At 56.0% G+C, this 15,591-nt stretch overlaps 1 protein-coding gene across 1 annotated transcript in view; it reads right to left on the reverse strand.

Moving 5' to 3' along the window:
• KIF26A (kinesin family member 26A) overlaps positions 1-3,606 on the reverse strand; it is a 103,337-nt gene extending 99,731 nt beyond the window's left edge. The window contains 4 exon segments of the mRNA XM_086462853.1: positions 675-770; positions 772-938; positions 3,472-3,564; positions 3,567-3,606. Of these exon segments, the coding sequence (XP_086318979.1) occupies positions 675-770; positions 772-938; positions 3,472-3,564; positions 3,567-3,606 (396 nt within the window).
• Positions 3,607-15,591: the final 11,985 nt, after the last annotated feature.

A 15,591-nucleotide genomic window follows, 5' to 3' on the forward strand; every position in this document is an offset into this window, starting at 1 on the left:
GACACTGAGGACAGGAACGAGCCCATAAGCCAGGGAGGTACACTCAAGCATCCAGGAGGCCAAAGCCCAGCAAAACCATCCAGCTCCAGGTTTCCTCCAGTGCCACAATCACGAGCGCGTGCTTTTCAGCTGCATTTTATGGGAAGGAGGAGCTGAGCCGCTGGTACCGGCAGCTCCTCGTAGGAAGAGAGCCCCGAGCCGGCACCCCCGAAACGGTGTCGCCGGGGCCGGGGGGCAGAGGCCAGCGGGGGCCGCCCCCGCGGAGCGGGACGGGGACTCGTTTGGCACCGGGGCTCTCGGAGCGGCTCTGGGCTCCACCGAGTGCGCGTCCCGGACGGCGCCCGCTCCTCTTGCCAAACTCGCTATTATTATATTTTTTTGTAACTGTTTCTGGCAGCTGGTGACTGTAACAGCGGGGGAGCGTCCAGCCGCACGGTTTCGCTTTTTGCTAAAGCCCGGGACGGGAAACCCTTGAACTTCTGAGGAACCTTCCTGGCTTAGAAATCGCCGGCTTTGCCGTCACGCTCTCCTCCCAGATCCGCGGGGATGAACACCTGACCCCTCCCGGGCTGGGGGTCAGGCTCCCGCGGCCCCCGCACCCCCACGCTCCCTCCGCCCCCCCCGGGCCCGCCCCGCGGTGCTCGGCGCTGTACGGGCGGCGTGGGCGCACTTACCGGCGGGGCGTTGGGCGGGCAGCCGCCGGCGGCCAGCCGCGCCGCCTGCCTCCTCAGCTCGGCCAGCTGGGCCTGGCAGCTCCGGCACCAGCCCCCCGGCCGCCGCCCGCTCCAGCGGCCGCGGCTCGGCCCCCGCGGCGGCCCCCGCTCCCTCGGGCGGCGGGCGGCTAGCGCAGCGCTCCTCCTCGGCGGCGGCCGGCGGCCTCTTCCGCGGGGAGAGCTCCCGCGCCGCGCTCCCCTCCGCCACCTGCGGAGAGAGCGGAGCTCAGCGCCGCGGATCGCGGAGGCAACGCGGCTCCCACCCCCCTCCGCGGGAAAAGAAAGGGGGAAAAAAAAAAAAAAAAAAAAGCCCAAACGCGGGGAAGGAGTTGTAACAACTTACCCCCGGCGCCCGGGGCTCAGGTCCCAGACCCTTCCTGCCGGCGGCCGCGATCATGATAGCGGGGGATGCGCCTCTGCCCCGCTAGTGCGGGCGGTGCGGTGCCCGGCGGTGCGGCCGGCCCGCGGCGCCCATGGCGGGGCGGGGGGCGGGGGGTGCCAACAGTGATCTCGCCCGTTCCCCGCCGTCCGGGCTGCCGCTCTAGGTGATGTTGCCTCCCATGTTGAGAAGGGAGTGAAGTTTGGGTTGGGAAAGGGAGGCGGAGTGAGCTCCCCACGGCGGCACGGGGAAGGACCCGGAGCACGGGAACACGTCGGAAAAAAAGCTGGAAAAGTGCTCGGAGGGCAGGGGAGGAGGGGCTGGGCGGCGGGGGCGGGTGGGGTGGGGTAAGCGGGGCGGGGGAGCCTCGGTCAGGGCGGGCTGGGGTTTAGGTTTGGGGGGGGGGGGGGGGGATAGGGGGGAAGATGCCATTTCATAGTGACCCTATACTATAGTCCCAAACCGCTGTGACTAAAGCGTGGACACTCCCGCGGGTGCCTTCTTGACACTCCAACACCCAAGTTCCCACACGCAAGTTCCCCGGGAGTGAGGAAAAAAGGGCCTGGCTCCGGGTGCCGGTCCCGCTTTGCTGCCCCCGCGCAGGCATCGGCTCCTGCCGCGGGCGCGGAACGGGAGCTGTGGGCACGGACCAGCTGCAGACGGCGGTCGGGGGACCGGCAGGGCCCCGCTCCGCCCTCGCGGCTGGTCCTCCCCCTGCCCGGGGGTTGGGGGTACGGTGCCCACTCCACCTCCCACCCCCCTCCGCAGGCAAGATGCGCGGTGCCGCGGGGCACAGACACCCCCCCCGGCGGGCCGACTGCCCAGCCGCTCGGCGGGCGCGATGGGATGTTCCTACATGCGAAAATTGACCTGACAGATGGAGAAATTAACGTTCGCAGCTAATTGTCTACTTGGCTGCCGCTCCGGCTCGTATATTTAGCCCATTTGTTAGCTTTTTTTTTCCCCATCCCCCCAGCGAGAGGACCCTGCGTCACGGTCTATCGCTCCTTGCCCCCGGCCTGCCCGGTCCCATTGCCCCCGCGGCGGCCAGGCCGGCGGCGGTGCGCAAGGGCCGAGCCGGGACGTGCCCGGGCGCTCGGAGCGGCCCCGCGGGGCGCAGCCCGGCTGCCGCCGCCGTCCCCGTGACCAGAGCGCCACCTGCCGGCGCCGCTGCGGGACCGCACACGGGAGCCCCCGGTCCCACCCGGGACGGAGCCGGAGCCGGAGCCGGCACCACCGCGGGGGAGCGGCGGGGCAGCGCCGGGTAGACGGCGGCGGCGGCTTCCCCCCGACGATGCCAAACGCGGCTCCTTGTCTCCTTGCCCGCCACCCGCGCGAGTGGGTGCCAGTGGCACCTGAACTGTGGGGTGGGTGTCTGCGGGGATGCGAGCAGCGCCGAGCACAAAGAGTGGGAAAAAACATGTATATGGCGGGGGGGGGAAATATCCACCGCCTCAACAGGCACCTTCCCCAGCCGCTTAAACTTTCCTGGCTCTCCTCAGCACGTCGCTGAAGCGCCTCTCCCCCTCCCCCCCCCACCCCCCAAAGGGGTGCGTGCCCCGGGGGAGGGCGGGAGCCATGTGCGCCCCGGCACAGCCCCCGAGGCGCCCCCCGCACAGCGGGCAAAGCCCCTGGGGGCACTGCGGCCGCTGTCCCCCCCGCCCGCCTGGAGCCCGAGAAAAGTTTGGGTGGGGAGGTGAAGAGGAGGGACGCGGGGAAGTGGCGGGCGGTTGCCCCGGGGGCTGCCATGTGCCCCCCTCGGGGGCGGTCGGGGGAAGCGGGGCTGGCACAGGCACACGCACCCAGGTCGATCCGCCCCAGGTCCATTCTGTCGCCTACTCGGGGCTCTGCAGGTCTCCGGGAACTTGCTCCGAAATTTCATGTGCCCGAGTAACGGCTGCAAAACCCTCCCGCGGCTCCAAGTCCCAGCTTGGACGGGGAGGGGGGGTAAAGGGTTTCGCTCCCCCGGCCGGCGCAGGAGGGTGGGCTGAGCCGCGCTGCTGGGCTGAGCCCCCTCCATTTCTTATTAAGTTAAAAAAAAAAAAAAAACCCTCCTGGAAATACCGGGACGCGGTGCCCCCCACTCCCCATTTGAAGGCGGGGGTACACAAGGCGGCTCGGTGCCGGGCGGGGAGCCCCGGGAGCGGGCCGGGCAGCGCGGTCCCCCCGTGCCGCTCCGCGCCGCTCCGCGGAGCCGCCAGGACTGTTCGTTGTGCTGAAAACCGCCCCAGAACGGCCGCCGCCAAACTTCGCACCGCCAAGTTTGCCTTCCTCTTCCCGTGAGCCGGCCCGGGGCAGGGAACGCAGCCGGGACAACACCCCTCCCCCGAACCCCTCCCGGCCCCCTGCCCCCCCGGGGCCAGGGCAAGGTGCCCTTACCTTGGCTTTCCTCCCTCAGGAGGTGGCTGGTGAAGCCGAAGATGATCTCCGAGTCCAAGCACAAGGCTCCTATCTCCAGCAGCTGGGGGTTTTCCTCGTGGCGTTGGAGGCATCAGGCGATTTTTGAAAAGCCATAGTTTGGGGTTGGAAATATCCGGCTCCCTGAGCGGAGGCGATGTATTTGTATACACAAACAGACAATTAGAGAGGGGGGGAAAAAAAAAAAAAAAAAAAAAAAAAAAAAAAAAAAAAAAAAAAGAAAGAACGAAAGAAAGAAAGAAAGAAAAAATGGGATCAAATAGTAAAACACTTCCCACCCCTTAAAAAAAAATAAAGGGAAGAAGAAAAAATTTTAAAAAGCCAGACGCGGGTGAGTTACTCCTTCATCTGCCAGGATGCGCGCTGCCGGGTGAGGTAGCCAGCAGCCGGGCAGACCCACCAGCCTCCCTGCCTCTCTCTGCCTCTCTCCGCCGCTCTCCCTCCCGTTTTATCCCCCCTCCAGCGCACCTTGCCTGACGAGCGAGCGCGGGTGCGGGCCCCGCTCACCGCCCCGCCGGCGCCGGGGCCGGGGCCGCCGCTGCGCTGGGGTGCGCGGGGCCGGTAGCGCCCTGCTCCCCGCCGCCGGCCATCAGCTCGCCGAGCGAGGGGGGCTTCCACCGCCCGCTGGTCAGGAGCCCGCACTGCGAGCCTCCTGCCTCCCCCCATCCACTGCTGGGTGGGTTTAGTGGCTGGGTTGGTTGTGTTGGGTTTTTTTTTTCCCTCCTCCTTCTCCTCCTCCTCCGGGGTGAGCGCGAGGAGGGAAAATGCCAGTGAAGTCAGCTTAGGAGGCGAAAAAGAGGACGCACCAGAAAAAATGGGGAAAAAAGGGGGAAGAAGAAAGAAATGAAAGCGTGAGGGAGCAGAAGTGGAGCACTTTCCGGAAGGGATCCGGCCTTTCACTCTGAAAAGCTTCCACCTCTTTTTTCCCTCGCCGCTTAATTTTATTTGCAGTGGGTGAGGATGGCAGGGAGGGAGCGAGCTCCTCCTCACCGAGAGGACCGAGAAACAGGGCCCTGCCGGCTGCCCCGGGGAGAGGGGAGCCCTCCCTGCAGGCTGCCTCTCCAGCCGCCCCCTCCGCCCCCGCGTACGCAGCGTCCCACGCGTATCTCCCCACGCGTGTGCCAGCCCGGGAGCCGGGGCAGAGCTCTCGGACCGGGGGCCTCCGCCGAGGCGCCGCCCGTCCCGTCGGGGCGGGCGGATGGATCGACCGGGCTCCCTGCAAAGCGGCGGTGGGGGCTCTGGCGGAGCGCTGATCCTTCCCGGTGTACTTTCACGCTAAACAGATAATTCACCCCCTGACAAAAGCCTTATCCGCTTCGTAACGCCCGCGGTGAAAGCGAGTTGAACAATCTGTTTAGCCGGGGCTCCGCGGGGCAACGCGCCCCGCCCGCGGGCTCCGCGCCGCTCGCCCCGCCCGGACACCGGGCGCTGCTGGCGGGGGGGCAGGGGGGGCAGCAGCGGCAGGACCCGCGCTCCCGGCCCCAGCTGCGGCCTGGGCAGGGCTGAGGTCCTGCCCGCCGCCCGGCCTCGGCCGGGCCGGCACGTCGAGGGTGCTGCGGGGGAGCGGGGAGGGAGGGAGGGAGGAGGGAGGGAGGGAGGGAGGGAGGGAGGGAGGAGGGAGGGAGGGAGGGAAGGGTGGGGGGGAAGGAGGAGAGGAGGGATGGCGATGAGGAAGGGGAAGGGAATGGGCGAAGGAGGGAGAGGAGAGGAGAGGAGAGGAGAGGAGAGGAGAGGAGAGGAGAGGAGAGGAGAGGAGAGGAGAGGAGAGGAGAGGAGAGAGGAGAGGAGAGGAGAGAGGAGAGGAGAGGAGAGGAGAGGAGAGGAGAGGAGAGAGAGAAGAGAGAGAGAAGAGAGAGAAGAGAAGAGAAGAGAAGAGAAGAGAAGAGAAGAGAAGAGAAGAGAAGAGAAGAGAAGAGAAGAGAGAAAGAGAAGAGAAAGAGAAGAGAAGAGAAGAGAAGAGAAGAGAGAGAGAGAAGAGAAGAGAAGAGAAGAGAAGAGAAGAGAAAGAGAGAAGAGAAGAGGAAGAGAAGAGAAGAGAAGAGAAGAGAAGAGAAGAGAAGAGAAGAGAAGAGAAGAGAAAGGAAGAGAGAGAAGAGAAGAGAAGAGAGAAGAGAAGAGAAGAGAAAGAGAAGAGAAGAAGAGAAGAGAAGAGAAGAGAAAGAGAAGAAGAGAAGAGAAGAAGAGAAGAGAAGAGAAGAGAGAGAAGAGAAGAGAAGAGAAGAGAAGAGAAGAGAAGGAGATCTTATGTCTTTATGGCCACAAAAGGGCACCATCACTTATCTTTATTTTGAATTTACTATGTTGCCTGTTATGGGCTTCCAGCTAATGATGATCCTGTGTGATGGATGAGGTAGGTGTTAGCCACATAATGGCAGCTCTGTACAATGGAGGTGAAATACAGTGTCCACAGGCAGGCACAGGAGAGATGCTGGGATGGAGGAGAGGAGGAAGGGAATGGTGAGATGCTTACAGCAAAGGGGCAAGGATTTGTTTGGCTCCTTATTGCATCCCTTCCTGATGTAGGCATCTCAGACCAGAGATGTGCCAACTGGTCCCTGAACCCTCCTGGGATGGAGTCTGCAGGGACCCAGCCCCTGTGCCGCCTTGCACAGACTCATCCTTTCACCCCCACACCAACCCCCTCCCAGCCTCCTGCCTCTCTGTGCACCACTCTGCACACAAAGTCTTCCTCCACCCTCCCCTGCACAGGTGGGACATTCCCCTGCTCCAGAGATCCCTGTGCTTGGAAGGTGCCACATTGCCAGCGGGGTGGAAGAAGAGGGTGATGGGGAGGGTAGAAGGAAAAACAATTCAAGCAAAATGGTGGTATGAACATCAGCTAGGGTGTTTTATACCAAGACTATATAGGAACTAGGATATAGTTCCTATACTAGGAAGAACCTAGGGGTAAAAAGCGTTGCACACAGGTCCTCAGCCCAGGTGCTCATCATGAGGTAGGACAGTGCCCATCACCAGAACCCAAAGCATCAAATGCCATTTCCCATGCATTGGGGAAAGAGATTCTGAAACATCCAAGGGCAGAGACAAACATGGCCAGGCCAGGGAGGCCTGTTGACCACTTTGGAGATGGCCTGTGGCATCTGTCCCCCTCCCCCACATCTTCAGCCCAACCCAAGTTTAAGCACTCACCCCATGCTGGTCTGGCACCAGGAAGGGCCTAGCTCTTCCCTGTCCCCAGGTCACCTCCAGCCTACCAGGTCTCCCTTCCCCATCACAGTTTGCTCCTCTTCCCAGGCTCTTGGCAAGAATCCTGGGAAAGTCTGAGTCTAAAATATGCCCTGAATGTCAGGCAGTGAGGGTCCCTGTGCAAGACCAACCTCACCTCTAATCCTGGAAAGTCTCTCTTTAATCACCCTTATTAAAGCAAATATCTCCCCACCTCACTGCCCTCAGGTGTCTTGCCGATAAACAAGCTAAAGGAAAAGTTATTAGCTTTTATTCATGGTGTCTAAACTAAAGTAAAACATCAACGGGGTGACTGTACATAATAATAGACTAGATAAAGTCATTTTTTCTTGGGCCCTCTGAAAGCGATCCCTGAGCATTAAAACGGGTCTCTTAATAAATATCTTATCTCCCTGCCACAGAGCCCTGGCTGCAGATAACCAGACAGCCATTACTGTACCTCTGAAATAACCCCATTTCCATCAGGGCCACTTCAAACAGGCTCCTCTTTAAAGACCCCCCCCCTCCTCCCTGAGGGGAGGTGGGGGAAGGCTTGAAGCTTCTTGCACAGGGGCAAGCCAGCAAGAGGCAGGGGATTTCAGCCAAGTTCCCAGGAAGGGTGGGGGGTTACTGCATTGCAATGCATTCCCTTCCATAAGTTACCACGGAGCAAGGCGCTCTCTGCCAGTCAAAAGCCTAAATACATCCCCCCTGTGCCCTCCATTGGAGTCCCACAGTTCTGCCCGCCTGGGCCTGCTCTGCAAGCAGAGAGAAAGTTGGTCAGGAGAGCAGGACATAGCCACCATCTCCTTGGGGGAAAAGGCCTTCCCAGTGTGCGCATCCCAGGCTGCAAGGTGATGCTGTACAGGTTGCACTGGACTCCTTTATTACTACACCATACAGGTGATAGTGGATTTATTAAGTGTATTGCTGTGATTTCACATTTAATTTACTAAGAATACAATGGTTTGGGCTAGAGGACCCAAGGGAAATCTAGGCAACAGTGAGCAAAAATCCATGAAATTCAATGTAGCACACTAATCATGGAGGCATTATAGTATTAATTGCTATAATGATATACTTCTAATCCTATCTTACACCACGCCACATAATTTCATTGGGTAAGAGAGGATAGGAATTAAATTTAGTTCAATACAGGCAAGCGTGTAACTTAATAGAGTAGTTTGGCTCCTGCACACTTGCGGGTTTAGGACTAATGTCATGCAATGCAGTCTGCAGCAGGGAAGAAGGATGGCACAAGACTTTGGACACCCTCACCGAAATCTGGAAGCAATATGGAAAAGTGTTAGATTTCTGCTTTTCGAGAGGCAACCCGGCCATATAAAGGATAATTAGAATTCGTTGTAAAGATGATTTATCATGTCTATCATTGTGCTTGAAAAGGCTAGGTCACCCATGAATGCTGATGAAATTTCAAAGATCGACTCCCCAAGGACTTTCCGCATCTGCTGCCCTCTGAGATGGGGAAATAGCCCAGGGCAAGCTTCTCATTAATACCGCAGGAAAATATAAGCATTTTGTCTGACATAACATTTTTCTTCAGTATTACGCCTGACACGATCAGACCTTTAAATAACGCGGTAATAGGGCTCACTTTAAAGTTCAGATACCTGGTGTCGTGTGTCGCCCCCCTAGCTTTCAGCTAGGTAGTAGCTCTCTCTAATAAGGCAGCGTTTAGACCCGAAATACACTTTCTCCTGTAACAAATACTGCGCAAGGTGGGCGGAGGTGGTAAAAGTAGCTTTTGATCTTGTTTGTATAATATGCAAAAGGACATCAAAGCGAGGAAAGAGGGGGAGGGAGAGAAAGGAAAGCAGAGCAGGAATAGCCCTAGACACTGGAACACCAAATAGCTCATGAATAGCTAAATAAAACGTAATTAGGAAAACACGATAAATTAGTGGTTCTTTAAAGAGATAGATGGCGGAGCGGGCGGGGAGGGTGGCCAGGGGAGGCGGGCACGTCCCGTTTCAAAGCCGGCCCCGAGGGCGACCCAAGCGGAGCCCAAACCTCGGAGGGGGGACGGGAAAGCCCCGCAGGCGCCCCTCGGCAGGACCCCGCGGAGACACACATACATACACCCCTCCCCGCCCCGCCTTCCCGCCGCCCCGGGAGGCGGCTTCCCCCGGCCCCGGCCCGCCCGGGGAGCCCCGGGGAGCCCCGGGGGCAGAGAGCACCGGCGGTGGGAAGCCGCGGGGGCACCGCGGGGGGGGGGGGCGGGCTGGACCCTCTCCCTGGGGAGGGGTAAAGGGGAGCTAGTTTCCCCGCGGGGCGCTGCAGGTTTCGGGGCGTTCCTGGGCGCTCCTCACCCCAGGCTGCGCGGGTAAGGGGGGGGAACGTACGCGAGGGGCGCCCTGGGAGCCGCGGGGGCGCCTGTTTGTTTGGGGTTGGTCTGTTTGTTTGTTTGCTGCGTGGCCTCTCCCTTATTTTGATCAGGGCCGGTTGCCGGCACTGGGTTTAATTGATTTGCGGGGCGGGCACTTGAGACTATCAAGGGAAACTTCAGCCCTTGCAGACTGTGGAGAAAACGATCGTATCGGTGAAACAATCGTGAAAAATAAACACAACCTTCCCCCCTCCACAAGCATCTTCACACGCAGATGGGGATGCAGCCACCCCGGAGACCTGGGGGTGCCCGGGTGCAGCTACAGGGCCGCCTGGGACACCCCTGGAGTCCGGGAGTGCGCTCAAAGAAGCCCCCGATCCTCTCCCGGTCGCCAGCCGCAGCCTCAGGGCTGCAAGAGAGAAGATGCCGGCTCCGTGGTGGCTCCGCGGCGGGATGTGTCTGCACCAAAAGGGCCGGGAAGGACACACGGAGAAGAGTGGCCAAATTCACCCCCCGAGGTAGATTTCCTCTCTGTCCCCGAGCTGAGCCGGGCTGGCCACCTCTGTCCTGCCTCCGAGCAGCTCTCCTTCCAGCTCTGCGCTTGGGTGACTCTTCCCCACAGCACTAGGGCTCTGCCCTCTGCTCACTTCGTTGGTGCTTCTTTGCCACCCCTGAGGTCCGGGGGGGGGTGGGGGGGGGGGTGTCCAGCCCAGCCTGCAGGACCCCTTCTCAGTTTCCAGCACAGTAACAGGGCTCCCTGCCATGCCAAGACCATGTCCTGCCTGCACTTGAGGCAATTCAGGCCACAGAGTGGATCTCACAAGCCTTGAGAAAGCAGGGTCTTAAGCAATCCTCAGGTCATGATCTGCCTTGTAGGGGAGGGCTTCTTGATGCAAGGGCTCTACTGTCATTGCCTCGGCCTGGCAGCTCAGAGCTGATCTCAGGCCTGCTCTGGCTTGGTCCCTTGCCTCTTCGTGACCTGGCTTTCCAAGGGGAGATTGAAAGCTCTCCTGTAAACAACTGGTGAAGGTCAGGGGAAGGAAAGCCTGACACCACTTAATGAAAGACAGTTGCAGACAATCTTTTGCTCAGTTGTCCGTGTCTGGGAGGCGTGGGGATCTCTGTCTTCAAGCTTTTTAATTTCCATTCTAATTTGCAAGTCATAAAGAGATAGTATGCAGTCCGTGGTCTCCCGTTTAATTTGTTGTCACCCTAATCATGCCAGTTTAACCCTCACTCGCTTGCCTAGGCACTTCTTATCCTCAGCCCTGGCTGCCATCTCCTCTGTGAAACAGCCTACCCAGACACTTCAGCGTCCTGCTTCCACTATAGATCCGTGGTTCGAATACTATTTCAGTGAACTCTGCCCAGATGCATTTGAGCAGCAGCAGCTCGTAGGAAGAGCGGCAAAGAAAACAAAACGAAACCAAACCAAACCAAGTGTTTTGTTGGACAGTTTTCGAAGGGGCCAGTAGGAGTGAGGATTACTTTTTCCGAGCTCTACCCGCACGGTTAGAACTACCTTTTCCCTGGGTGCGGAGACACCCGTCCGGGGAGTCCCTCGCCAGCCTGTGCGGTGGCGGGGCGGGGGGAGGCACGGAGCCTGGTCCCCTTCCCGCGCTGCCGGGGACGGGGACCCCGCGGCGCCCGCGGTGCTGGAGCGGGCCGAGGGGCGCGGCGAGGCGGAGGTTCAGCACCCTGGACAGCGACCCCGCTCCCGGCCGGGGCCCGCCGCCGCCGCCCTCCCTCCGGCGGCCGCTCCTCTGGGAGAAACAGGGCCCGGGAGAGGGTGTCCGGAGCACCCCCGCCTCCGTGGACGTGCGGGGCAGGTGATAAAAAGGAAAAGACAAGCTCCTGGCAGAAGCTGGGGGCCTGGTTTAGGCTCCTTGCGGCTTTGGCGGGGGGATCCCGCGGGCAGCAGGTGGGAGGTGGTGCCGGACGCTCCCGCAGGAGCGGGTGCGCTGGGGATTGCTCTGCTCTCTCCCGTGACAGGTTTGCGTTACTGAGCCCACACAGACAGCGCAAGAAGCAACAAAAACCACCTGTGCTTTTAACGAGGTAGCAGACCCGCACGAGGCTCCACGGGCAAATCTTCGCTCCGCTGCTGGGGGGCGAACTGGGATTAGCCAAGGGTCCTCCTCTGCCTCCTTCGCGGAGTGACTCCGGATGGCGGGGAAACCCTCTCGTGGGGCTGCGAGCGCCCCGGGCAGCAAACGGGACCCTGGGAAGACTTCGTGCGTGGGAAAGGGCAAAGAGAGAGGGAACAAACCAGCCCCGGCTTCTAGCCTTCATGAGATAGTTCCCCTGTCTCCCTAGTACGGCACACACGGAGGCGTTCCCAGGGACACTCTGCTTGTGGCAAACGTTTAAAAAGCAAACCTCAAGTTCTACACAACCATATTTTCATAAAAGGTAAAAGAGCATCACAACAAACATGAAAATATCCAAGAAGTTGCAGCAGAATCAGGTTTGCTGGCCACACACAGCAGAAGCATTTACAGTTTTTGTGACTAGAGAACACACCGAGCACGACTCTGGAAATACAGCCTCCTCCCCTCCCTCGTCCACCTGTACAGAATGAAGATTATATTATAAGGAACAAAGTCAGAAAACGTGCTCCAGAGAGCTCGGCATGCCCTCTTCTTGTATCTCCTTTCAGTGCATCTAATGCCTTGTCTGATTTATTTCCTTCACCACATTGGATCTTGAGTGCATTTTTCTTACTGCCCTGGCCGAAGCCCAGTGCCTTATTTTTTTATCTTTTCACCAAGCAAAAAGACTTCATTTTTTAAATTCAATTTTAAAATATTTTATTTGAAAGAGAAAATTGCACATCTCAACTAAAACGGGGCTGCTTTGGCGGTAAGAGACAAAGGACAGGGCAGGTGATTATTTTTCAACAGCCTAGTGGCTCCTCCTCGCAGCAACAGGCAGGAACATTTTGATTGAAAAATACCTGTAAATCTTCAGAACTACACGGGAGGAGCTTGAAGCCCAAACCTCAGGCAAACGCAAAACAAAGCGTCTCTCCCAGCCTTCCATCAGCAGCAGCCGCCCGCCCTCGGCAGATGGCACTGCGCCGCCGGGACCGCCGGGAGCCGCTGCGGCGGGGTCCCCGCCACGCCTCGGCCCGGGAGAGCCACCAGAGCCAGCTGCCAAGAAGGGCTGAAGTCGAGGGGAGCGGGGAAGGGCTGCAGGGCCACTGCTGGAATTTAGCCATGCCTTCCGCACCTTAGAAAAAACCCCAAGAAAACACGTATCGCAATGAACAAATGCATCGGTGGACTGTTGGTGGGTCTCCTTTCTTTCTTACACACCCCCCACCCCCCACCCCCCACCCCCCATGAGGGTGCTTTACAAAGGAAGTTTTAAAATCAAGTAGCTAGACCAACCAATTCATCAACTGGTCTTCTTCAGAAAACCTTCTCTTTTAGCTATCCAACTTTAGCACTGAATTTTGGCTGTATGTTGTATATTCTCTGTCCTAGGATAGAAAGAGTGAAGAGCTGAACTGGTGTCAGGGCACTGACAGCCTGAGAAGGCAAATGAGAATGAATGCAGTTTTCTGTGAAACAAGGCAGAAAGGGGGTGTGAGAGCATCAGTCTGGCACATGGAAAACGTTGCTGGGGAGCCTATGACACAAAAAGTGATGACAGGTTCTTGCATAATACAACACTTAAAAACTACAAATGGTTCACTAAACTGGAAACGCACTCCTTCTGTACCCATGCTGAACCAGACATTTTCAAGCTACAAATACTTTATTTGTACATGAGGCTCCTATGGGCTTAACAATGTTTTTCCATTTGTATCTCCGGGCCATCCTGAACGAGTAGGCAGCAAACATGGAGGCAATGAAGAACAGGACTAGCTCCAGCTACTGGCAAAGTAAGCAGCTTTCTATAGCAGCAGTTGACAAGACATGGCAAAATGACTACAAGCTCCAGTGCCTCTATTCCCTTTGCCAGAGCTTGAGAAAGCCAGGTCGGAAGCTACAGACCCTTCCGTGGAAAAAGGGAAGATCACTTTGTCTCTCTCATACAGGCACAACTCCCCCACAGCAGTAGGGACACCAAGCCAGAATCTCTCCCCCAGTATTCTCCATCTAATTGCAGAAGACACCGAGCCCATGCCCTTATTTATAGGGCAATGTATCAAATTTTGGCTGCTTTGCCTGCATAGCTGAGAAGCCTTCAACCAGGTCTGCTGAACACATCAAGCCAAAACAGTCCATCATATACCAGATGCAAACTGATAATACAAAGGAAAAGTTTGTTTCCAGTCGGGAAGGAAAGAATTCAGAAACATCTTCAGGAGACTAAAACAGTAACAGAAAGGCAATCTTGCTGGTTCACTGACTCTGCTAACTGAACCTCAACAGGGACTTACCTGAAAAAGCTAGCAACAGCTTTAAGCAACAAAGGTTACTTTCTCCTCTGATGATCCTTCTGGCAGGTGGGACCACAGGAAAAGGTCAGGATTTTGGAAATGCAGTCAGGAAGAACATGTATGAAGGTGAAAGGAGAAAAGAGAGAAGCAGAGAGGGCAAAGGAAGGCTAAGAAAAGGCCAGAAAAAGCAACATTCCCATACAGGCAGACACCCCACTGGGAGAGAGGTAAGGAGTCAAAACGTCCTTGAAAAAGACCTCAAAGTAAATGAATACCTAAGGCATCCCCTTTTCTACCTTCTCCCTAACACATTCATCCTAATCCTTCTCCTTCACCCACCAAGGCACCCATCCCCTTCCTGCCTTCGTTTCAACTCACTCTTTTATCAAACCCACCCAGAAGCATAGAGCACAATACACATTGGCTGGCTGCTTTCGTAGGCCAGCGCCTCACCACGCTGATCCCCAGCAAGATACCCCACACACCCACCACCAACCCACCATTTCTCTACTTCATGAACAGGAAGAGCTCCCTGCTCCTCTGGCCCCACAATAGCCTGTTATTTTCAGCTCCTTAATAGGTCTTGCTTAGTTTCCAGTACAGAGTCAGGAATAACCCCAGTTTATACGAGGTTGCGTGTACTCACCCCAGACTCCCAGCCACTCAGGAGTCAAATTCACAGCTACAGGGATGGTGACAGCAGTAGAAAAATCTTTAGCTATACTGCTTGAACTTACCTTCACCAGTATGATAGTTTCTGTTTTGTCAACACCAGTGACCCGAAAGTCGTGACTGAAAGCACCCAAATGAAAGAGCTAGGCCTGTACTCTCCACAGCTTGGACATATAGGGTGACATGGCACATACTGCCACAAAACAAATGGCCCTTGGCCTTTTTTTAAAAAAAATCTAACAACCCACAGATGAGAAGGAGGGACACAGGATGGTTTGCCGTCACAATTATGTTAGCTCATAGTATTATTTTTTCTTAACTGCCTCAGTTACACTAATGTTGATATATCTACACATGGCAAAACAGTCAGAGGCATGCAGGTCCCAGCGGCATCTCCTCATCAATCTGAATGATCTTCTGTCCCAGGACAGAGCAGCTGCTACCACCAGTAAAGGATCTCTCTTGTACAATGCCTAGCCATGCTGAAAAGTCATCTCTTAAAGGGAGATGGAGAACAACTTTTTTAATTATTACTGTTTTATTTATACTATTCTATTTATAGTACTTTATTATATCCAGAAAATTTCTCAAGAGACATTATATAAAAAGGTAACTATAATCTTAATCTAGGCTCTTTCTGGAATTCACAGTACATGGAAAACTATTGGTATTTGCTCCCAGTGGGAAGCCACCTGAAGCCAGGTTAGTTATCTCTCTTTCTGTCAAAAAACAGTTCATGCTAACATATTCTGTATTTGGTTTTACTGATTAATAGATAGCAAGTAATAATAATTCATAGCTTCATGGAGCTATATCCACAGGCTGAAATGTCTACAATAGAAGCACTCTTCACTGATCACTATAGTATCACTAAGTAGCACCTGAAGTCACATCTATATGGGTTCAGACTGACACCAGCCCAGATGTGATGAGTATTGGACAGCAAGTGAATACTGGCAATGCCCATGTTCCTGGATGCTGACAGGCTGAAAGATGGATTATCTTACATGTTGACTTTCTAGACCACTTACAATTAAGTCTAAATATAGATTTTGGAGCTAAGTTTAGACTTTGGGGCTGGAAAGGCATGGCTTTGCAAGGTGCCAGCCTCTTCTGGGATATTAGCTGTTTAATACACAGTTTGCACTAACATAAAAATCCAGTGCCTGTTTTTAAAGTAGTGTGGTCACTCTGTTTTTTCTTTAAACCCTTATTACAAAATGGAATGCATAAGAAGAGCCAGGAAAAATATGTTTGTATTTGCTAGGGAAAGAAAAATAGAGAGGGAAGATGTGAACAACATTATTATATGTGATGAATCTTCTGTTTATTTTAGGGAGTCTGGAAATTGCCTTATTTTTTCAATTGGACCACATGTCTTTGTAAAAGATGCATTCCACTCCAAACCATAAATATTCCAGGGACATCCTATTAGCAATGTTACGCAAGAGAGGGAACTAGCTTATCCCAATGGAAAGCATTCACA

Source organism: Leptosomus discolor, chromosome 3 (genome assembly GCF_034619465.1).
Source record: "Leptosomus discolor isolate bLepDis1 chromosome 3, bLepDis1.hap2, whole genome shotgun sequence".
In the NCBI taxonomy this organism is placed as follows: domain Eukaryota; kingdom Metazoa; phylum Chordata; class Aves; order Leptosomiformes; family Leptosomidae; genus Leptosomus; species Leptosomus discolor.